The 23,803-nt window shown below is 51.2% G+C and overlaps 1 protein-coding gene across 1 annotated transcript in view; it reads left to right on the forward strand.

Moving 5' to 3' along the window:
- The window catches only part of FAM178B (family with sequence similarity 178 member B), a 106,891-nt gene that overhangs the window by 35,803 nt on the left and 47,285 nt on the right, over positions 1–23,803 (forward strand). Inside the window, exons 9-10 of the mRNA XM_068967376.1 lie at positions 18,507–18,621; positions 19,795–19,806. Of these exons, the coding sequence (XP_068823477.1) occupies positions 18,507–18,621; positions 19,795–19,806 (127 nt within the window). The remainder of the gene's footprint in view (positions 1–18,506; positions 18,622–19,794; positions 19,807–23,803) is intronic.

Here is a 23,803-nt window from a genome sequence, read left to right on the forward strand (position 1 = left end):
AAAGGTCTTATACAATTGCTTTCATCCCCGCATGCTTCCTGAGTAAGGGACAAGTCTGGGCCTCTGGAAGGACCTGGGATCCAGGCTTCAGAGGTGACCGTCATGGGTGTGCCCCAGGTGACTAGGGCTAAGGGCTGAGAGCCCAGAATTCGCTAGACTGTTGGAATAAGGTGGGAATCGTCTTCCCAGATTAAGAAGCAACACATATCACCTGATGAACTTGGAGAGTGGGATATTCTGGAACACTGACATTCTTAATGGTAGGAGTGTTTATTCATTTATTCAGCAAACAGACCTTGAGTCCCTCCCATATATATTCAGGGACTTCACCAGAGAGCAGGAGATACAGGGATGGATAAGGCATGGTTCCTGCCCTCAGAGGCTGACAGTCAAGTGGGAGGGGATTAAATGTCCAATTACAATAGGAGACAGAAAGGAGGGAGATATTGAACTGCGGCAGAATTACTTCTAGCTGGATGGGGTTGGAGTGGAGGAGGCGGGAATCGGGGCGTGCTTTGTAGAAGAGGGAGCAGTTGATTGATCCATCTCTCAACAGATGTGTGGGCAGGGATTGCAAACTTTGTTGCAGTGGGGACCAAGTGAGATCAGTAACAAGAGAGCTCCTGCCCTCTCTAAAGAGGCTGGCAGGTACCGTGTTGCCCAATCTCTCCATTTTCAAGAGAAGCTGTGTCTTCGTTGGGATGTACTCAGACTAAGTAACAGGTGGCCAGTTAAGAGCAGTTTATCATCTCACATGACAGGAAATCCAGAACCAGGTTGTTTCATAGTATGTTCAACAGATTTATCCTCTCAGGGCTCTGGCTTAGCTTGTGTCCCGCTTCTCACCACTCCCCCTCAAGGTTGCAAAATAACTGTTACTGCTCCAAGCATCATTATGTTCTCACAAGGACAGTATTCAAGGCAGAAAGGACAAGGGTGAAGGATAAGAGGTCATGGCTTCCTGTACGATTTTCTCTCTTTTTGTCAGGACATTGTTTCCATTTTGTTTCATTACACGGAACTGGATCACAGGCTTCAGAGGACCCTTTTCCTGTATTCTAACTACCAACACCCTTTGAACATGGACTAGGTCTGAAGAATTTTCAACCTCGTGAATCCTACACCTCCAGGGTAGAATACAGCAGATTCACTTTTTTCCAGCCTCCTTGCAAATATTTGAATTTTTAGTTTTGGAATTTCCATTTAGTTCTTTGTTGTTTCTTTTTTAATAGTTTCTGTTTCTCTACTGGGGTTTCTTATTTGTTCATTCAATATGAGCATATTTTCATTTACCACCTTGAGCATACTTCTAACAGCTGCTTTAAAATCTTTGTCTGCAGTTCTGACAGCTGAAGCATCTAATTCATTACATGGAAAATTAAACATGGAAGTGAGTGTTTACTGAGAATGAGTTCGAGAAATCATACTGGATAAATATTAAACCCTGGGAGTCTCAGGGCCTTTTGCGCTCAGTCTCTTTATAGGATATTTTTCAGAACTGTTCATGTTCACCTGCTGACTGCAGCTCGGCTTCCCTGCCTAGCCTAGAACAGTCACAGGGCCATGCAGGTGAGGTGTCCTGGAGCTTAGCTTCATGAACTTTAAGGTCAGTTGGTTTCTGACATATAATAAAACTGTTTTCTGCTAATACAGCCAGAGCCTTTTGCTGTTGCTGTGACTCAGAGCTTCAGTAGCCACCCTCGGCCATTATCTACAAAGATAAATGGCATGACGTGGTTCCTCCGCTGGGGGTGGACCCACTTTCCCTGAGCAGACACAAGGTGAAACCAGAGTTCCCTTTCTAGGGAAGAAGGGAAGCCTGGCACTTGGATTGACAGCCAACAGAACCTATTGTAGCCAGAATACATGTGTTTATGCACAGTCTCCTGGTGGTAATGAATTCAGTTAAAAAAACGAAACCCAGAAAACCCCCATTGTGAGCCCATCTGCAGACTATATTCGACTGAAGGTGGAACCTAGTTCTACTGTTTGCAGCCCTGGGCATAGGCCAGGCTGAGGAGAGATGCAGGGCAAGCTGGGAGCAGCAGGCATGAAGACGGGGAAGTGGGGAGAGTGGGCAGAGTAGGAGAGAAGACTGGACTTTTGGGGCCGTCTCTTGGAGGACAGTGGGGGCCGTTGCAGGCATCCTGAAGCTTTATTAACATTTGGCAAGACCAGGACGGGTGGTTGTTGCCGTTGTTATTTAGATACAGTTCATGTGCCATATAATTCACCCTTTTAAAATGTTATGATTCAGTATGATTCAGAGTTGTTCAGTCACCACCACTGTCTAATTCCGGAACACTTTCATCACCCCCAGGAGAGACCTCATATATCAGCAGTCACCCCCAACTCCCCTGCAGCCCCTAATGCGTTCTGTCTGGACGGGCTTGCTTATCCCAGACACTTCATGTACATGAAATGACATAATATGGGACCTTTTGTGCCTGCTTCTTTTACTTGGCATGATGTTTTCAAGGTTCATGCATGTTGTAGCATGTAATAGTACTTTATCCCTTTTATAGATGAATAATATTCCATTTTATGGATATACCGCATTTTATCCATTCATCAGTTGATGGACTGTTGGGTTATTTCCACTTTTAGGCAATTGTATATAACGCTACTGTGACGGGTGAAGAATCTACCTGCAATGCAGGAGACACAGGAAATGCAGTTTGATCCCTGGGTTGGGAAGATCCCCTGAAGGAGGAAATGGCAGCCCACTCCAGTATTCTTGCCTGAAAAATCCCATGGACAGAGGAGCCTAGCGGGCTGCAGTCCATGGGATTGCAGAGGGTCGGACACAACATGAGCATTCCCACGCAAGTGTATGGGGACGTATGTTTTTCGTTCTCCCCAGCATATGCTTAATAGTGGAATTGCTGGCTAATAGGGTGACTCTGTTCAACTTTTTGAAGGACTGCAAAACCGTTTTCCTAACGGGCTGCATCATTTTACTTTCCCACCAGAAATGTGTGAGGGTTCCAATTCTTTCCCATCCTTGCCAACATCTGTTGTGTCCATCTGTTGATAGGAGTCATCCTAGTGGGTATGAAGTGATACCTCACTGTGGTTTGGGCTTGCATTTCTCCAGTGACTAAGGATGTGGCGCACCTGTTGTGCTTGCTGGCCATCCATGTATCTTCTTAGAGGAGGGATCTATTCAGTTGCTTCACTCGTTTTTTTATTGGATTATTGGTATTTCTCTGTTGAATTGCAGGAGTTCTTTATATACGCTGGATACTAGACCCTTCCCTGATAGCTCAGCTGGTAAAAGAATACTCCTGCAATGCGGGAGACCTGGGTTCAGTTCCTGGGTTGGGAAGATCCCCTGGAGAAGGGAAAGGCAACCCACTCCAGAATTCTGGCCTGGAGAATTCCATGGACTGTATAGTCCGTAGAGTTGCGAAGAGTCGGACGTGACTGAGCAACTTTGACTATCACTTACAAGATATGTGATTTGCAAATATTTTCCCCCATCTTGTGGGTTACCTTTTCACTGTTTTGGTGGTGGCCTTTGATGCACAAAAGTTTTTAATTTTGATAAAATCTGATTTAGCTGTTTTCTATTGTTGCCTATGCTTTTGATGTCAAACAAGATACCATTGCTTTGTCTAAGGTCATGAAGGTGTCCTCTTATGTTTTACTCTGAGAACTCCATAGCTGTAGCCTTTCCATTTAGGCCTTTGATCCATTTTGAGTTGATTTTTGTATACAGTGTGAGATAGGGGTCCAGCTTCAGTCTTTTTCATGTGGAGATGCTCTTGTCCCAGGATCATTTATTGAAAGACTGTGCTTTCCCACAGTGAGTTATCTGGGCACGCTTGTTGAAAATCAGTAAATCAGTTGACCATGGATATATGAGTCTATTTCTGGACTCTCAGGTCTAGTCCATTGATATATATATGTATTTGTCCTAATGCCAGTGCCACAAATTCTTGATTATCATCAGTTCAGTTGCTCAGTCATGTCTGACTCTTTGTGACCCCATGGACTGCAGCACACCAGACTTCCCTGTCCATCACCATCTCCTGGAGCTTGCTCAAACTCATGTCCATTGAGTCGGTGATGCCATCCAACCACCTCATGCTCTGTCGTCCCCTTCTCCTCCTTCATAGTTGTAGTCACTTTTGAAATTGAGAAGTGTGACTTCTCCAACTTCACTCTTTTCAAAATCATTTTAGCTATTCTGGGTCACTTGTATTTCCATATTAATTTTAGGATTGGCTAATCAACCAGAAAATTTGGAAAACTCAGCAGTGGCCACAGGACTGGAAAAGGTCAGTTTTCATTCCAATCCCAAAGAAAAGTAATGTCAAAGAATGCTCAAACTACCACACAACTGCACTCATCTCACATGCTAGTAAAGTAATGCTCAAAATTCTCCAAGCCAGGCTTCAGCAGTACGTGAACCATGAACTTGCAGATGTTCAAGCTGGTTTTAGAAAAGGCAGAGGAACCAGAGATCAAATTGCCAACATCTGCTGGATCATTGAGAAAGGAAGAGAGTTCCAGAAAAACATCTGTTTCTGCTTCATTGACTATGCCAAAGCCTTTGACTGTGTGGATCACAATAAACTCTGGAAAATTCTCAAAGAGATGGGAATACCAGACCACCTGACCTATCTCTTGAGAAACCTATATGCAGGTCAGGAAGCAACAGTCAGAACTGGACATGGAACAACAGACTGGTTCCAAATAGGAAAAAGAGTATGTCAAGGTTGTATATTGTCACCCTGCTTATTTAACTTATATACAGAGTACACCATGAGAAATGCTGGGCTGGAAGAAGCACAAGCTGGAATCAATTTTGCCGGGAGAAATATCAATAACCTCAGATATGCAGATGACACCACCCTTATGGCAGAAAGTGAAGAGGAGCTAAAAAACCTCTTGATGAAAGTGAAAGTGGAGAGTGAAAAAGTTGGCTTAAAGCTCAACATTTAGAAAACGAAGATCATGGCATCTGGTCCCATCACTTTATGGGAAATAGATGGGGAAACAGTGGAAACAGTGTCAGATTTGATTTTGGAGGGGCTCCAGAATCACTGCAGATGGTGGTTGCAGCCATGAAATTAAAAGATGCTTACTCCTTGGAAGGAAAGTTATAACCAACCTAGATAGCATATTGAAAAGCAGAGATATTACTTTGCCAACAAACGTCCGTCTAGTCAAGGCTATGGTTTTTCCAGTGGTCATGAATGGATGTGAGAGTTGGACTATGAAGAAAGCTGAGCGCCAAAGAATTGATGCTTTTGAACTGTGGTGTTGGAGAAGACTCTTGAGAGCCCCTTGGACTGCAAGGATATCCAACCAGTCCATCCTAAAGGAGACCAGTCCTAGGTGTTCATTGGGAGGACTGATGCTGAAGCTGAAACTCCAGTACTTTGGCCACCTCACGTGAAGACTTGACTCATTGGAAAAGACCCTGATGCTGGGAGGGATTGGGGGCAGGAGGAGAAGGGGTTGACAGAGGATGAGATGGCTGGATGGCATCACCAACTCGATCCACATAAGTTTGGGTGAACCCCGGGAGTTGGTGATGGACAGGGAGGCCTGGCGTGCTGAGATTCATGGGGTCACAAGGAATCGGACACGACTGAGTGACTGAACTGAACTGAACTGAACCAACCTCTGCCAAAAGTGACAGCTGGGTTTTCCATAGTGATTGTGTTGAATCTATAAATGACTTTGAGAGTTATTACCGTCTTAATAATATTGAGTCTTCTAATCTGTGAACATGGGCTGTCTCTCCATTTCTTTAGATCTTCTTGCATTTCTTTTTAAGAATGTGTTGTAGTTTTTGGTATACAAGTCTTGCACTTCTTTTTGTTAAATTTATTCCTACTATTTTCTTCTTTTTGATATTATCATAAGTGGGACTTTCTTCTTCATTTTCTTTTCAGATCATTCCTTCCTAGTGTGTAGAAATACAACAGAGTATTTCTGTATTGACTTTATATCCTGCAACCTTGCTGAACTTGTTTATTAACACTAACAGGTTTTTTTTTTTTAATGGCAGAGTTTGATTTTGAAAGCAAACATGTTCTTGTGCAACTAATTGCTTGTGAGAAATGACCTCATGTTTCTGTAACAAACATGCTTCGGCCATGCCCATGTAGGACTGGCCAGTAACCCAGGGCAAATCACACTGAGTAGGCAGCAGTGCCCGGAGAAGAGGAGCTCCTTCAGTGAGATCGAAACACTGGACAAGAAGTAAAATACGTGTAGCTTCTTTCCCATTAGTTTTCAAGACTGTGTGGTTCATTCTGACCTACTCGTTCCATTCCCTGCCAGCTTCTATGATAGCTGTGTAGGAGGGAGAGAATATATCAAAATAAAGTGACCCTGGCCAGGACATTCTCTGGATATTTTTTTAAGTGGGTGTGACATTTAGCTTTCAGAAGAAATTTGTTTTGTTTTCATGAGCAGTGTCTTCGCAAGCTGTGTCCTGCCTCCCTTGATCACCGCTTTTTCCCTCTGTCCCCAGAGCTCCAGGATCATAGTCACTGGAGCTTTGGGGCTCTCTCGGATTCGCCCCATTTTGTGGGTGACTTTTTTCTGTCCTTGCTTGCATCCTCTCTCCTTCCACCTTTTCAACCCTCCTTCCTTCGTGCCTCCCAGACAATATCTACAGGATTACTTCTTATAAGGAAAATAACAGGGACTTCCCTGGTGGTCCAGCAGCTAAGACTCCACAGCACTGCCAATACAGGGGGCCCTGGGTTCAATCCCTGGTCGAGCAACTAGATCCCACATGCCCCAACTAAGAGTTTACACGCTGCCACTAAAGATCTCAGATGCCCTGATGAAGACCAGAAGACTCTGAGTGCTGCAACTGAGATCCAGCTCAGCTAAATGAATGACTAAAAAAAAAAAGAATAGTGCCAAAAGATGACCAGTAATCTCAGTAGCCACGGAACCTGTTTTTATTTTCTCAGAAGTGCTCTATGCATCAAGCGTAGAACATTCAAATAGGACAAGAGAAAGGTATTTGAAAAGTGAACGCCAGCTCTCCACCCATTTCCCACAGCCCGCTCCTCTCCTCATAATCAACAGCTTCTTGTAATGATTTTCGGGAGCGGAATTAATGCACAATCCACTTAGTGTGTGTTCTTGTATTTACAGGTTTATTTACACCATCTTTCTTCTGTCATGTTGACGTTTATCTGCAATTGCCTCCCATGGAGAGTTACTCTTGTAAGAGTTTCCCCGCTCTCTCCCGGATATCAGGAGAGGCCACAGGCCACACGGTGCAAGTCAGGCAGGGTTTTCTCCAGAGTGGAGGGAGATGAAACAGCCCCCCCCCACCCCTGGGTGTCAAAAGAAAATATTAACACTTATATTTACATTTTAACTCATCTTTTTACAGTTTTGTTGAGGCATAATTGACATACCTTAACCTATATGCATTCAGCGTGTGCTACTTACGCACAAAACACATAGACCCATAAAACCCTCACCACGGTCAAAATGTCCATTGTCCCGGGCCCTTAAGCTTTCTGGTGCCTCTTTGTCATTAATCCATTCCTCTCCCCTTTTATACCTAGGAAACGATCCATCTACTTTCTGTCACTCCAGATTAGCTTGCTTTTCCTACGCCTGCGTGCGTGCTAAGTCGCTTCTGTCGTATCCGACTCTGCGACCCATGGACCATAGCCCGCCAGGCTCCTCTGTCCATGGGATTCTCCAGGCATTTTCTGTAGTTTTATACAAACGGGACCATGCAGTAGGTACTCTTTTTTAGGTCTTGCTTCTTTCTATTACTTTGAAATGCACCAGCACCACTGTGTATCAGTAGTTTATGCCAGTCAACAGCTTTGTGGTGCTCCTTTGTGGGGCAGTACTGCAGTGTGCTCGTCCAGTCACCTCTTAGTGGACGTTTCGGTTGCTTTCAGTTTGGGAGCTCTGAAAGCCGATATAAGCGTTCTTGTGTAAGTCTGGGTGTGGACCCTTGGAGTAAACATGCACGCGTGGGTAGGCTGGGCCCTACGGGAGCCGTGCGTTTAAGCTGCCCCGTCTTTCCCTAACGCTGTCGGGCAGCTTCCCCCAGCCGTGCTCCAGTTGCTCCACGTCTTCCCCACCACTCGGTTTACTCAGTCCTTTTAAGAGGTGTGCAGTGGTAGCTCTGATGACCTTTGCATTGCTCCAGTTGCCGTCTGTATGTCTTCGGGCTCCCCTTGCTATATCCTTCGTCGGGCCTTGGGTGGGGAAACCCGTGCAGCAGGTCCAGGCTGCCTCCGGACCCAGGCGGAGTTCGGCGGTCAGGCGCCAAGTCCTCACCTGAGCGGCAGGTGCCGAGCACTGAGCGTTCTCCTCAGCGTTAGTAGTGCGATGTGGAGAAGACACTCGAGTCTCCTGGACTGCAAGGAGGTAAAAGCAGTGCGTCCCAGAGGAAACCAGCCCTGAACACTGGGAGGACTGAGGCTGGAGCTAAAGCTCCAATCTTCTGGCCACCTGATGCGAAGAGCCAGCTCACTGGAAAAGACCCTGATGCTGGGAAAGATTGAAGGCAGGAGAAGAGGACGACAGAGGGTGAGATGGTTGCATGGCATCACCGACGCAATGAACATGAATTTGAGCAAGTTCCAGGAGATAGTAAAGGACAGGGAAGCCTGGTATGCCGCAGTCCATGGGGTTGCAGAGAGTCAGATACAACTTAGTGACTGAACAATAAGCAATTACATATATGAAGCACCTGGTGTACAGTGGACATTCAGAATGATAGCTAGTATCAAAATCGAGGAAGTTCCCTGGCCGTCCAGTGGTTGAGACTCCAAGCTGCCAATGCAGGGGTTCAGTCCGTGGTGAGGAACTAAGATCCCACATGCCGTGCAGCACAGCCAAAATAAAAAAAATTTAAATGTATTTCTTTATGAGTCAGAGATCATTCGATAGACCTCAGGAACTAAGCAGCACGAATGTTCTAAATACTCTCTGTACTTCCTCTTAATTTCTGCAGTTTTTTATTTTGGCCGTTTATCTCTCACCCTATTCTCGGATGGCTGGATTTTGTTTTTCTTTTTTCTGTTTTCTCACATTTTTAAGCAATCAAAAACTTCTTAGTCTGTAGATCCGGTTGACACTGTCTGCTCTTTGCTGCCTTATGAGTAGTTGCCCTCGCTTCACCTGCTCTGCCTGGCACAGTGGGCTGTGCAGTCTCTGGGTACAGGGCTGGCGGAGGGTGGGGGGTGGGAAGCAGTCCATTCAGAGCCTCCTGGAGCTGAGTGGAGGCCCAGCCTGTGGACAGCTGTCCCTTGGGGCCCCCCACAGCCTTGTTACTCGTGGATCACACACACATGGAGCACTTCTGTACTGGGTCCAGGGCCCGCTCTGCGTTGCTATGTGGGTGCCATTTACTCCTGAACTTCTCAGGGCAGCTGCCCCTTCCCCGGGCCCAGAGAGACAAGCCAGGATCCATTTCTTTTTTAAAGACTTTTTTTTTTAATGTGGACCATTTTTTTTTTTTAAGTTTTATTCAATTTGTTACAATACTGCTTCTGTTGTAGGATTTGGTTTCTTAGCCAGGAGGCACCTGTGATCTTAGCTCACCGACCAGGGATTGAACCCACACCTCCTTGTATTCGAAGGTGAAGTCTTAACCATTTGGCCACCAGGGAAGGCCCTAGGGATCCAGTTCTGTGGGCCCAGCTGCACTTGATCTCCATCCTAACCCTGATGGTGCTGCAAAAGTGTCATGTAGACCCAAATGGGCAGGAAGACACTTTGAGGACCAGCCAGGAGACCCGCCCCCCACTCCCTGGCTCTCTTGAAACTGTCATTGGCTCAGCACAGCCTCTCCAGAGTCTCCAGTTGGAATGCAACAATAATAGTAATTCAGCTTCATAACTGAGCCTCGCTTTTGAAACACATTATTGTCTGTCGTGATGATAAACATGATTTCATTAAGAACAAGAGCTAACTTTTCTAGAGAGCTCATGCCAGCCCCTGAGCCCCGGCCTCTGCCTGTCTCCTTCAGTCACCACAACCATCCAACAAGTAGATCCTGTCATTTTCCCATTTTACAGGTAGTCAGGGGGCCGGAAGGGGCCTCCTGGGGGCATGGGCAGTAAAGAAGCTTTCCGCAGTGCGGGAGACCCAGGTTCGATCCCTGGGTCAGGAGGATCCCCTGGAGACGGGATTGGCACCTCACTCCAGTATTCTTACCTGGAGAACTCCATGGACAGAGGAGCCTGGCGAGCTACCGTCCATGGGGTCACAGTCGGACGCGACTGAGCGACTAACACTTCACTTTCCGGGGGCTGGAAGGACTGAGCTTCATAGTCTTTGTATGAAGTGCAGTCTCCTATGTGGTCAGCCCAACCCCCGATCCAGCTCATTCTATCTTTTTCTCTCACTGTCTGCGCTCCAGCCTCACTGCCCTTTTTTCTCCCCGTTTGTCCTCCTGCTACAGGGCCTTGTGCATGTCAGTTTCTCCGCCCGGATCTCTCTTCCCACCTGCCAGCAGTTGCCCGGCTTTTGCCTTTCTCACTGCCTCTCTCTGGCACTGCCTCCTCAGGGCGGTCTGTGCCACCCCCACCCCCACCTCCCTTCCTCTCTCACGCTCCTTCCCCAGTCTTCGTGGCTCTGCTTATAGCTGATGTGTAGGTTGTTTGATTCATGTCATTTCTCCCAGTGGGCTGTGAGCCCCAGAGCTCAGGGACCATGTCTTTGCTTGTTTTGGTTTTAGCCTTCGCTTGCATTCCTGGCAGGTCTGAGAGCCGAGCACACAGCAGGACATGGACTAGACCCACTGAATGAGTGGTGCGTCTCAGGGAGCATGTACGTTGCCCACAGCGGACATCCCCTCCCACCAGCTCCTCTCATCCCGTGCGGTCAGTGGTTGGAGAGCTGCCGGTCTGCCCCTGCAAGGTCGGGACTCGGGGTCTGCTGGCCCCGTGGAGACCAGATTGCATGTGCGCTCCACCCTCACTCAGCAGCACCTTCCTGGTTGATTCTGACCTATCACCTGTACAGCCAGCTCACAGGGGCCGTGTCAGGAGCTGCTGGGCTCAGCTGGTTTTGCTCCCAGAACACACGTAGAGCAGTACCTGGCACAGGATCTTTTCAGCTCACAGGTGGCTGTAAGGCACAGCCAGGCTGAGAAGGTGCTGGTTGGGAGGACTTTGGCCAAGTTGCAAGCCTGTTGATGGAGCAGAGAGGCCACACATCAGAGGGGCTCATCCTGCTGCCTTAGCTGCTAGGATTCTCAACCCACCTTTTTTAAATGAAGGGGATAGACTCAGATGACTTACGTGTGGTGAGCACCCCTGAACGTCTGGCTTCAGACCCTGATCGGAGGATGTCAGCAGCTCCCCCAGGACTCAGCTTCTGGCCGCTGCAATTGTTAGCTGTGCCTGAGCTTTACAAAGTGTGGGGCCGGGATCCCATCCTCCAGTACTGGTCTGGATGCAGCCTGGGCGCAGGGACCTTAACACCTCCCTGGATGATGCCACAGGCAGCTGGCTTGGGTGCAAAGATGGGAGCCCTGGGTGTGATGTGGCGCTGGGCTGCCTTCCCTTGATTCCTCCACTACCCCGCCCACACCATCTGCCGGAGCAGGTGAGGATGGGCCCCATGGTGCCACGGCTCTTCTTAGCTCAGTGGTTCCTGAACTTGGCTGGTATTAGAATCACCTGGGAATTCTTGAAAATTCTACGGCCCAAGCCACACCCATGCTAATTAAACCACAGTCACTGGGGTGGGACACAGGCAGCAGCAACTTTTGAAGCTGCTCCCTGATTCCAAACTCTGCAGACAAGTCTGGGAAGCACTGTATTAGGTTCCCAGCGGGGCCCCAATCCAGAACAGACCGCTGACCATCGGGCTCTGCTACTCAAGGTGCTATGTGGGGAAACCTTTTCCTCTCTTGGTTTTGTTTTTTTAGAGTTCTCTGTATTGTTTTATTTTTTTAGAGTAGTTGTTGTTTAGTTGTTAAGTCATATCCAGCTCTTTTGCAGCCCCATGGACTGTAGCCCACCAGGCTTCTCTGTCCATGGGATTTTCCAGGCAAGAATACTGGAGTATGTTGCCATGCCCTCCTTCAGGAGATCTTCCTGACCCGAGGATCAAACCCACATTTCCTGCATTGCAGGCAGATTGTTTACCACTGAGCCCCCTGGGAAGCCGTAAGAGTAGTTTTAGGCTTACAGAAAAATTGGTGGGAAAGCACAGAGTTCCCCTCTATTCCCCCACCCCAGTTTCTTTTAGTAACATCTTGCATTCGTGCAGTATAATTTGATCCATTACTGATCCATTGTTATTATTTTTAATAAACGAGAGAACTTAAAATTTTCTTTACTTATTTATTTGGCTCAGTAGGCTTCCCTGGTGGCTCAGACGGTAAAGAATCTGCTTGCATTGGGAGCATGGAGTCTTAGCCACTGGACCACCAGGGAAGTCTCTACTGAGCCATTATTATTAACGGAAATTCGTTGTTTAAGGTTCGCACTCTGTTGTACAGCTTGTGGCATGTGTCCATCATTACCGTGTCTCTTATCGCACAGAATGCGCGCGTCAGTCGTGTCCGACTCCGTGCAGTCCCAGGTGCTCTAGCCCGCCAGGCTCCTCTGTCCATGGGATTCTCCAGGCAAGAGTACTGGAGTGGGGTGCCATATCCTTCTCCAGGGGATCTTCCTGACCCAGGGGTCGATCAAGCCCATGTCTTGCATTGGCAGCTGGGTTCTTTACCACGAGCACCATCATATAGATTAGTTTCACTCCAAAAATCCTCTGTGCCCCTCCCTCCCTACCCCTGGCAACCCCTGATCTTTTTACCATCTCTGTAGTTTTCCTTTTGCATAATATCATATATGATATTATGGAATCTTTGCCTTTTGCAGAATATCATATGGTTGGAATCATACAGCATGTAGCCTTTGCAGACTGGCTTCTTTCTTGCAGCAGTATCCATTAGACGTTTTTCCACGTCTTTTCATAGCTTGATTGTTTATTTTTTTATGGCTCAATGGGTTTCCATTGTCTGGATTTAGTTTATTTGCCTATTGAAGGACATCTTGGTGGCTTTGGTGTGTCATAACTTTTGACAGTTACGAATAAAGCTGCAGCTCTATTCACGTTCAGTTTCTAAGTTCATCTGGATAAATAGCAAGAAGCATGGCTGCTGAGTGGTATGGTAAGAGTATGTTTCATTTTGTAAGCAACTGCCAGGCTGTCCTCCGAATCGGCCTTACCATCTTGTGTTCCTGTCGGCAGCGACTGAGAGCTCCCGTTGCTCCGCATGCTCACCAGCACTTGGTGCTTCTTCATTTAATTCTAGATCTCAGGACCATTCCCACAATAGCAGGCTCAGGAATCCAAAGGTGGAGAGACTGGTGGGCCATGCATTCAGGGATGTTACTAGGAAGCTCTTTGTTTGAGTCTGAATCCATCTCAAATTCTTGCTTTTGAAACTTAAGAGGGCAGTTTGCAGGTGCCTTCCTGACTCACACTGAGGGGCCCTGGCATCCTTACAGGCAACCCAGGGATGCATACTGAAGTGGCAAAGGGAGGAAGTGGTTGCCTGGAGGTGAGATGCAATGGCTGGCCTCTGGCAGCCATCGTGGGCTACCAGGTGGTCCCGAGAAGAGGCACCTGCAGAGGACAAGAGCGGCAAAGCCCTCAACGATCCCACGCGTCAGTCAGGGTCCTGCACAGGGTGGCCCACCCACCTCCAAACTCCCCTTCCATCACAAAGAAATGAAACTCTAGTTTTGTTAAGCCCAGGTGGGTTTTTGCTTTGTTTTGGAGCTCTTTGTTATTTGCAGCTGAAGCTAATTCTAGCAGATACCAGGGGTCTGGTGGTTTGGCACAAAGCAGGTCTGTCTTACACATGGACCTGGAAAGCTCGATAGTGTTAGATGACGGTGACAGTGGTGTGAGTTACAGAGGGCAGCAGGGAGGAGAGGTGGCCTGGGGACGGCCTCATGCGCCCCACACGCACCCTCAGCTTGTGGATCAGTGGACCAGGAGCTGACCGAGCCCTGTCTATGTGTGTGTGTGTGTTGTGGGGTGTGTGTGTGAAAAAGTGGTGTGTATACATGTGTGTGGAGATGTGTGAGTGGTGTGGTGGGGGGGGTTGCATGTGTGATAAGTGAATAAATGGGTATAAGTAAATAGATGGGATGTGCGTGTGTGGGGTGTGTATGTGGTGAGTGGATACAGGGATGTATATGATGGAGATTGTGTGAGTGGTGTGGTGTGTGTGGATGCAGTGTGTGGGATGTGTGTGGTGAGGGGATGGATGAGTGTCTGTGTGTGGGAGGGTGGGGATGTGTGTGAGTGGTGTCTGTGCACTATGTGGTGTGTGTGTGGTGGGGTGTGTGAGTGATGTGTGTCTGTGCAGTATGTGGTGAGTGGATGGATGAGCATGTGTGTGTGTGTGTGGAGGGGCGGGCACAGGCTGTGTTACATGCAGGGAGGCCCTAGGGGGAGAGGGCCTGAGCCCCAGGGGCGCGATAAGAATTGGGAAGGTGAAGGGGCTGGCCGCGAGAGTTGCAGAGCGCAGGAGAGCAGGAAGGAGACCAGAGCAGAGCAGGTCTGGAGGGGAGGCAGGGGTGTGAGCCGGAACAGCAGCAGTGTGTGGCCTGGGTCTGGGTGGGCTTCCCGAGGCCCGGGGGCGTGGTCCTCTGTGCTGAGCCCTGAGGGCAATGAAATGCTCGTGTTTGTGAAATGTGGACTTGGTGGGATTTTGTGTTTCTACCACAAACATGGCAGATTCCTCTGATAACATCCCCTTTGTTCTTTGCCCTGGCCCCACAGGAGACAGGCCTGTCCCCTCCCCTCCCACGTCTCCCCGTCCCCGCCTTGCCCTAACCCTGACCCACCCCTGGGCCTCGCACCAGCTCCAGCACCACGGGCTGCTGGCTGGACCCAGGGTCTGCAGGGCTCTTCCTTCCGACCATCACCTCACTCTGCATCACGCTGACCTCCACCCCTGCCTTCCACGCCATTTACACCTCCCGGTGTGGTGTGCTTCGCTTCCACACACGTGGTTGGTTTCCTCATCAAACCTTCAGCTCCACGAGACCAGAACTTCAGTAATCTGGTGTTCACTTACTGTTTGTTGACTAAATAACATTTTTTTTTTTTTAGCTGCACTAAGTCTTAGTTGTGGCCCCTAGGATCTTTGGTCTTTGTTGCTGCATGCGGGGTCTTTAGTTGCCACACGTGAACTCAATAGTTGCAACGTGTGGGCTCCAGTTCCCTGACCAGGGATTGAACCTGGCCCCCCTGCATGGGGAGTTCAGAGTCTCAGACACTGGACCGCCAGGGAAGTCCTCTGAAGAACAGTTTTATGTGACTAAGGCTAGAGCTGAATGGCTAAAGCCCATGATACAGAGCAAGTTTAAATTTAAATACAAAAGTGCTGAGGGAAGTTAAGTGATCCGAGTTGGGAGGATGAAAAAGAGTAAGGTTTTAAGCCTCCCTTTCCCTGGTGGCAAGTCGGTAAAAGAATCCGCCTGCAGTGCAGGAGATGCGAGTTGGATCCCTGGGTGGGGAAGATCCCCTGGAGGAGGAAAGGGCAACCCACTCCAGTATTCTTGCCTGGAGAATCCCATAGACAGAAGAGGCTGGCGGGGTGCAGTCAGACACGACTTCACGACTCAGTGACTAAACAACAATAGAAGAAAAATGTCGTGAGCCCCGTGCTCGGGTGTGTGATGGGTCAGCAGCTCACGTTCCTTTGGGAATCAGCACTCCCATTTAAGGCTGATGGGGGCTCCCCTGCTGTGGCCCTGTGTGGTCTCCATGTCCAAAAATTGGGACCTCATCAGATGACGCCACTTGGGTCTCTCCACGGCAACACTCAAGAGTGCGAGTTAGCAGCTTGATTTGGGGGCGGGGCGGGGAGGGGCATGAACAAGGACAGATGTCTGCAGACCCTGCTCCTCTGAGGCCCCGGTGGGACCTGGCAGGTGTCAGGAAGGGGCGAGGAAGCCCCTGCAGAGGGGCTGGAACTGGGAGGCCTGAGGGGCTTGCAGGGATGTGCGTGGTTTCCCCATTGTGCACAGACGGAGCCAGCAGAAGGGTAGCTGCATGAAGTCAAGAGGCTGCTGAGGCGCAGATGGAAAAGTCGCTTTTATTTCCGGCCTGTGCCTCTTTTCCCCGCCCCCGCCCAAGCCTCCGCTCCGTCCCAGGAGAGCTTTCAGACTCAGCCTCTCAGCCGAGCCCAGATGCGCTGGCTGTTGGGGCTGGCATTGGAAGCAGCCCAGGGCCCCGGTGTTCCCTCGGGGGATCACCTCAGATGACCGCACCGTGGGCATACAGAAACCAAGTTCTCGAGACTTTTCTTCTGTGTCAGCTCTCCAGAAAACCCTCACTGGGGACGCACAGTGCTCGGGAAAAGCTGAGTGCCTGGCCTACTTACAGGCAGCGTTAATTATGGGCTCCCGGGGGCCTGTTGTCACTTAACCAGCTTCCCGGGCTGTCAGTTTGATGGGACTGGTTTATCCCGGGGCCACCCAGACCCCTTTCTCTGGAACTTCTCCTGACCCCTCAGCCCCTGGGGGAGCGGGGGTGTGCAATAAATGGCCGGGCAGGCACACGGAGAGGGGTGAGGCCTGACTGGGCCCCAGGCCAGCGGGGTCTGCGATGCTGTCAAGGGCTTTTCAGGAGCAGAGGCACCTGCGGGGGGCCGCCATGGGGAGGAGGCTTGGAGGCTGCAGGGGCAGGACGTTGCCGCCCAGCCAGGCCTCCCTGGGACCTTGCCCTCAGCCGATTCTCCTGCCACACTGTCCTCCCCTCCCTGGCAAAGTCACTGGCCTCCCACACAGCGCCCCCTCCCACCCACTTCCCCAGCTCGGCTCTGCTCGGGCAAACAGCCCTCTCTCATTGTGTTTCGCAGCCTTCATTCTTCTCAGCTCATTTGCGACTCGGGCAAGGGGTATTATTACCGTTCTCTGACTTGTTAAGTTGCCCAAGAGGAAAAAAAACAAGAACGTTTTTCCTCCTCCCAGAGTCTCATTACCTGTTGGGTGAGCCTCAACCGATATACGTTTCCAGAGAGAGACACTCAATGCCACCATCCCCGAAGGCATGTCCCTGGCTGAGACTCAGACCCTCAGCCGGCCGCCGCGCGGGACTGTGGCCAAGACATCTCAGTGCCCCGTTTCTGGCTAGACGTACCCACGCTCTTTCATGCTCTCTGCCACTTCCGTCCCTTGGCTAGGCATGGGCTTCGTTTCCTATTACCTGTGCTGTCTGCCCCCCGCCCCAGCCCCTAGTTAAGTCTCTCTCGCCTAAGCAAGTGCCCCACCTTTCACCAGCTCTGGGTTTTACAGCAACACGCACTCTTGTATTGATTCATCCACCTGGCTTCTCTGCCTCCTAGACCACAAGCTCCCTGAGGCCAAGGGGTCTACTGGGTCACCTTTTAGTCTTGGGCAACTGGCATGGTTCCTACACACGGTGGGGTCCATCAAGGGGTGCCCTTAGGATGGAAGGCTCGCCCTGCGGAATGGTGAAGCTTCAAGCTGGCGCTGCTCTTGGTTCTGCATTCCTACAGCTCACCCTCCATCAGACCCTTCGTTCATGTTCCCAAACATTGCCAGCCTGTCCTGTGACTTGTTACCAGTCTCCCTCTTAGTCGTCTGCTGCTTGGTCAGGCTTGTGTAGGATGCGTTCGTTCATTTCATCATCTATCCATCCTTCCATCCCTCCGGCTTCCTCCACACACCGGCCACTCTGAGTGTACAGGGAGGAACAGCATGGACCTGGCCCCTGTCCTCACGGGATTCACATTCTAATGGGGAGACACAGACGGGCAGCGAGCAGGTCAGCAAATAAGGTGATGCGGAGGAGGGAGGGAGAGGGGCCAGTGTGGGGCTGGGGCCGCCGAGGTGCAGCCAGCTTGGGAAGCACACTCCACCCCGTTGCCTTCTGCTTCTCTGTTCTCCCAGTTCGGAAAATATCCTTGAACAGTCTGAAGGAGGAAAGGCCCTCCATTCCGTGAGGTTTTTCCCCTTTGTTGAGGAGGTCAGATGATCGCTCCTGTCCTGTTAAGAGAGAACTGTCCTCAAAGCTTGAGCTTGCTGACAAAATGCCTCCAGGACTGTGGGGAGGCCCTCCAGCAGGATCAGTGGACCTGGGAACGCCCAGACGTTCCCCCAAGGATGCTACTGAGAGTCCGTAGTAGGGGCCGATCTGGACTCGGGCCTTGGTGGCGGAGAGTTCAGGGCTGGGGAGCCTCGTGTCTCCTGTCTTGTGGTTTGGAGGCCTCTGGTTGGGGACTCAGCGCCTGGCTCAGCTCGGGGCAGCTGATGGAGTGGTGAGGGCACCGTTCTCCCCAGGCCTGCACGTCAAGGTGGCCGTAGCTTGAAGACAGGAGAATGAGCGTCCAGGTTCCCAGAGCACCCGCGAGTGTCTGAAACCTCTGGAGGCTTCACCCTCCAGGAAACACCTGTGCTGCCCAGGAGAGGCTGGTCCCTGTGACCCCGCCGTGGGCCCAGTGCAGCCCGTCCTGTTCTGCCCCCTAACCCCCCCCACCTTCTTTGGTCTGACAGATGGGGACACGAACCTGTGGTGTCCCTCACTGCAAGAGGTCTCGGCCACGTTCCACAGCCTCGGAGCCCACAGCCCTGCTCTGCAGCCCCTGGGGCCCATACAGCACACTGGGAGGTGAGTACGCCCCTCCCTGGTACCCTGCTCACACGGCCACGGCCACTGAAAGAAGTTCAAACCTATCTAATCGTGTCCATTAAATATGTGCAGTACCAATTACACCTCAGGAAAAATGTAAATACATGTATATAAATAGCCCATAAAGGAGACTCTTCTAAACATATTGGGTTGGCCAAAAAGCTCATTGGTGTTTTTGTGTTACATCTTACGGAAAAACCTGAATGAACTTATCAGCCAACTGAATATATCCATGCGCCTAATGCTCAGTCGCGTCCTACTCTTTTGTGACCCCGCAGACTGTAGCCCACTAGGCTCCTCTGTCCATGGGATTCTCCAGGCAAGAATACTGGAGTGGGTTGCCATTTTCTTCTCCAGGGGATGTTGCTGACCCAGGGATCAAACCGTGTCTCTTGCACTGGCAGGTGGCTTCTTTACCACTGCACCACCTGGGAAGCCCACATATTCTTGCTTGGAAACACTAAAATATTTCCTCTTCCATAAATGTAATACAACTGGCCGGTCACTGTACAAAGCTCCATTGTCATCATTGTTGGTGATAGCGGGGGCTCAATGAGTGTTTTACTACTTAGAGAAAGGAGAGATTTCTTCTGATGATTATTGGAAATTATGTGCATTTTTTTTGAAGTTAAAAGTCACCAGACTGGTGATTGCAGACTCCAGCCCAAAGAGTGAAGCGCAGAGTCTGAGGGGCCGCAGTGAACTGTGCGTCACACCACGGGTGATTGGCGTGTGAGTCCCCGTGCTCACAGCGCAAGGCAACGAAGGGAAGAACCAGGCACGGCCGGGTCTTAGTGCCCTGGAGACTGACGTTTGCTCCTGCCCCTTCCTGACTCAGAGTGCTTGCTGCCCCTCCTCTTGCAAGATGTGTCCCAGTCCCTTTGGTCTGCCTCCAAGCCCCTCCTGACACATTACCTAATATCAACGCGTGGCCAGCCAGGCACACTTTTGCGTGGAAAGTCTACAATGCCCCATTTCGTGTTGTTGCAGCCCCCGTTGTGCACTGAGTTCAGACTGGGTGGGACAGGGATGCTAATTGGTGCAGTACAGAAACGACTCTTGTTGGATGGATGGCGAACTAGATCTGGGTTGTAAAGGCAAACTTTTTGTTGAGAATTCTCTGAGTAGTCGGTTTGAGGCTTGACTCTTTAGGGGGCTTCCCAGGTGATGCTAGTGGTAAAGAACCCACATGCCAATGCAGGAGACATAGGAGATGCTAGTTCAATCCCTGGGTCAGGAAGATCCCCTCTAGGAGGGCATGGCAACCCACTCCAGTGTTCCTGCCTGGAGAATCCCATGGACAGAGGAGCCTGGCAGGCTGCAGTCCATAGGGTCGCAGAGAGTCGGACACAACTGAAGTGATTTAGCACACACCCGTGCACGAGTGTTTAGGACCCTGGACAGGCCGAGCCCCTTCCCTCCTGCCAACTGGCTGTTCTGACACCACGTCCGTGGTGGGCGGACGTCCCTCTAGGGTATGGCCGGAGCTTTCTCAAGAACCTGTTCCACCACTGTGTTTGGTAATTGTCTGCCAAGCCAAACCAGACCAAACCACCCTCGCTCTGCTATAAATACCCCGTGCTTGTGCCAGCCTGCTCTGCGCCTGCCCCTCCCCCTCCTTGGCATTCGTACCAGGTGTAATAAGTCACTGTCTCTTCCCCAACACGGAGCTTCAATTGAACCACCTTCTAGGAGGAATCAGGGAGAGAATTACACTCAGAAAAACAAATGTCCATGAAGGGGAGGTCCCGGAGGGCCTGAGGATTCAGAGGAGCTATTTCTGACCGCTTGGAAAGTGGTGCACACCTGGTGTCCACTCGGAAAGTGGGAAGTGGCGCTGGAGGCTCTTAACCTCCCTGTTTACTCTGCAAAGAGCCACACTCCCCTAACTTCCCCCTTCCCCAGGGGCAGGTGATCTGTAGAAGTGTGGCCATTTAAATTCACCATTTCAAATACTTGAGGGTGCTCACTTGAGCGGTAAAGCATCTGCCTGCAATACAGGAGACTCAGGAGACCCGGGTTTGATCCCTGGGTTGGAAAGATCCCCTGGAGGAGGAAAGGGCAGTCTGCTTCAGTATTCTTGCCTGGAGAATCCCACGGACAGAGGAGCCTGGCAGGCTACCGTCCATGGGTTGGCAAAGAATCGGACACAGCTGAGCACCTGAGCACGCTAGCACAAATACTTGAGAGCACAAACCCCAGTATGAAGGCTTCCGGCTTCTCAGCACCCTGTGGGAGCAAGGCAGAGCCCCATGGTCCTAGGGCAAGGCCCAGAGTGCCGCGGCCCCAGACTGCTGTTCTGACAGCCTTGCCTCTTTCCTTGGGCCCCCCACCTTGGGATGGCTGCTGGCACACGCTCTCCACCGAGAATTCAAAACTAGCCCAGAGCATCTGGCCGATGGATTGCCCCTTTAAGATTGCTTCTGTACAGATTGCAGCTCCATAAGAGGGGCTGGGACCACCCGCCAAGCCACTCAGTCTAGGGACGTTCTTTTGGAAATATAGCCTCCTTTCAAGAAGCAAACAGGTCCAGGAGAGACCTCTCCCATGACCTCCCTGGGGTGGGGGATGGTGAAGTGCTGGCTTGCTTCTGTGTTTGGGAAACTCGGGGTGTCTCAGGGTTGGAAGACTCTTCTAGAGCACTCAGGGAACATCAAGAAAGTTCTGGCATCTCCTCTACCAAGGTTGTGGCATCCTTCACAGCTCCATGGGCCACAAGAGCGTCTTGAGGACAGCGTGCCCTCTCTCCACCGTCCTCGTCCTCAGAGGCTTGTCCCGTGTCAGTTGGTTCCGCATCAGGTGCTTCTGTGTTGCCCTCTGGGGATGCCCCCATCTAGGGCTCCTCTGAGGCACCCACATGCTGTCAGTGGCCGAGGCTGGAAAGGAGGGCACGTGTGGGCCCACAGCTTGGCCCTCTCTCCAGTCGCTATGAGAAAGATAGGTCTCTCGCCAGCTGTTCCTAGTCTCAGATTTCCTTGAAACTCATCACCATCTCATCGAATACTTCAAGATTTCCTTCCAGAAGGAAACAGCCCTGCTGCTGCCAGACCACGTGCATCGTCCGGCGTCTGCCTTATTGCAGAGGGAGTTGCCCTCTGCCCTGTGATGAGCCTGGGGAGGGAGACAGCCAGCAGAGGAGGAACCAGAGCGTGAAGGCTGGCTGGGAAGCAGATGAGAGCCTGAGCATCCTCAGAGGGGACCAGTGCCACACTCAGCTATACGGACTTTTCATCAGATGTCCCCGGTCTCACCTGGAAAGAGAGGAAGCGGTGGCTGATCTTCCCGGGCTGCTCCCTGATTGCAAAGCCCAGAGGAAGAGCCTTGGTCAGACCATAGGTGTCTGTGCATGCCTAGTTGTGTCCAGCTCTTTTGCGACCCCCTGGACTGTAGCCCACCAGGCTCCTTTGTCCATGGAGCTTTCCAGGCAAGAATACTGGAGTGGGTTGCCATTTGCTACTCTGGAGGATCTTGCCTACCCAGGGATGAACTCCCATCTCTTGTGTCTCCTGCGCTGGCAGGCAGAGGCTTTACCACTGCACCACCTGGGAAGCACAGACCACAGGTCCAGCCCCTCAGGACTGGCAGCCCGCTGCTGTTGCCTGGTGCTGGTAGCCTTCACCCACTGGGTTCTCTGAGAGGGAGGCCTGGTTGCAGAGGCCAGTGGGCTAAGTAAATGACAGTCAGTCCATTGAAAGGGCATCCTGTCAAGTGTGGGGGTGGTAGCCTTGGGACAGAGTAATTGGATCCAGGTAAAAGTTGCTGCCCCCCCCCCCCATTAGCTCAGCATCAATTCCTCTTCATTGCCTTGACTTCGGTCACTAGAACCCAGCTGACAGCTCTGGTCTGGTTTAGCAGTGCCAGCCCTGGAGCACGCCCTGCCCACGGGATGTCTGGTGGGCCCCAACCCCCAACTAGACCCTCGGTTTTCCTGTCTCCCAAGGAGAAGGAGCAGAGGGTCACTTTGACTTTTTCTTCTTTTCTCAAATAGTAATAGGGGAAAACAAATACAGAAGCCGACACGGTTCTCTTAAGTGTGTAGAACAATGCCTTTGCAACCCAAACTCGAGCTCCTGGGTGCTGGCCACGGGCCAGGGATGGTGGTGGGGGTGGGGAAAAATTGCTTTGCTGGTGAGGCTGGTGATGGGACCCTCCAACCTGCTGAGTCCAGGAGAGGAGTAGGCTCCTTAGACTGTGAATTCCTCTTCTCCGTGGCGGAGGTCTGAGGATCAGCCGATGCCACTTCCCAGAATAGCAGTCTCAGATGCCACGTTCCAGGCGAGCGGCTCCTCAGAGGCAGGCGGGGAAGGGGAACCCGTTATGTTGCCTGCTGGCTGTTCCCAGCAGAGGCAGCCAGGGGAGACACTGGGGCGCAGTGCGGTGGGGGCGGGGGCGGCAGTAGGGGGAGGCCATGCATCCTTCCCACTTGGAAAGCCTGGCATTCTGTCCATCCCCAGGAGGAGAGACCCTTGTCACAGACACACTTCCCTTCCCCAGCTCTGAGAAGATGAGTCACCAGCTCACAATTTCTGCTCTCTTTCTCCCACTGGCAGCACGGAACTGTCTGAGAGCCCCCTCCACTGGGGCAGAGTCACAAAGTTGGCTCTGAGGCGCCCCGCCTCTTTGGGCAGTCTAAAAGCGTTCCCTCCCATGCGTGCATGGCCCTACGCACGCTCACGGACTGGTATAAGCCAGGACTCCCCGGCAGCTCTGACACAGGCCCGGTGCGTGAGCCCCCGTCTCCCCCGCCTGTTCGTGTTCTCTGGGGCTCATAAATGCTGAGGAAGAAAGGCCTGGAAGCGTGGCCCAGCCCAGGCCTATCTAGCACTCGCCCCACTCCTCCACTCCAGCAGCGATTTGTTGACACCGACTTGCTGGGTGCCTAGAGATGGCGTTCTTCCCTCTCTGAGAAGCAGCATAGAGAAGTGAAGAGCGGAGCCTCTTCACTGGCGTGTCTGGGAACCGTGGCCAGGGCGGCGGCCCCAGAGGCTGCTGGGCACTGTCGCTGTCGTCGCTGGGGACTTCATCTCTAGGGAGTCCCCTGTTATCAGGAGCTCCAAGCTAGTTAGTAAGACTGCAGGAGTGGAAGAGGCGGCACAGGGAGCCTTGCCATTAAAGGTGTCCTACTTGGATTTCCCTGGTGGTCCAGTGTTTAGGAATCTGC

This window comes from Capricornis sumatraensis, chromosome 1, assembly GCF_032405125.1.
Source record: "Capricornis sumatraensis isolate serow.1 chromosome 1, serow.2, whole genome shotgun sequence".
In the NCBI taxonomy this organism is placed as follows: domain Eukaryota; kingdom Metazoa; phylum Chordata; class Mammalia; order Artiodactyla; family Bovidae; genus Capricornis; species Capricornis sumatraensis.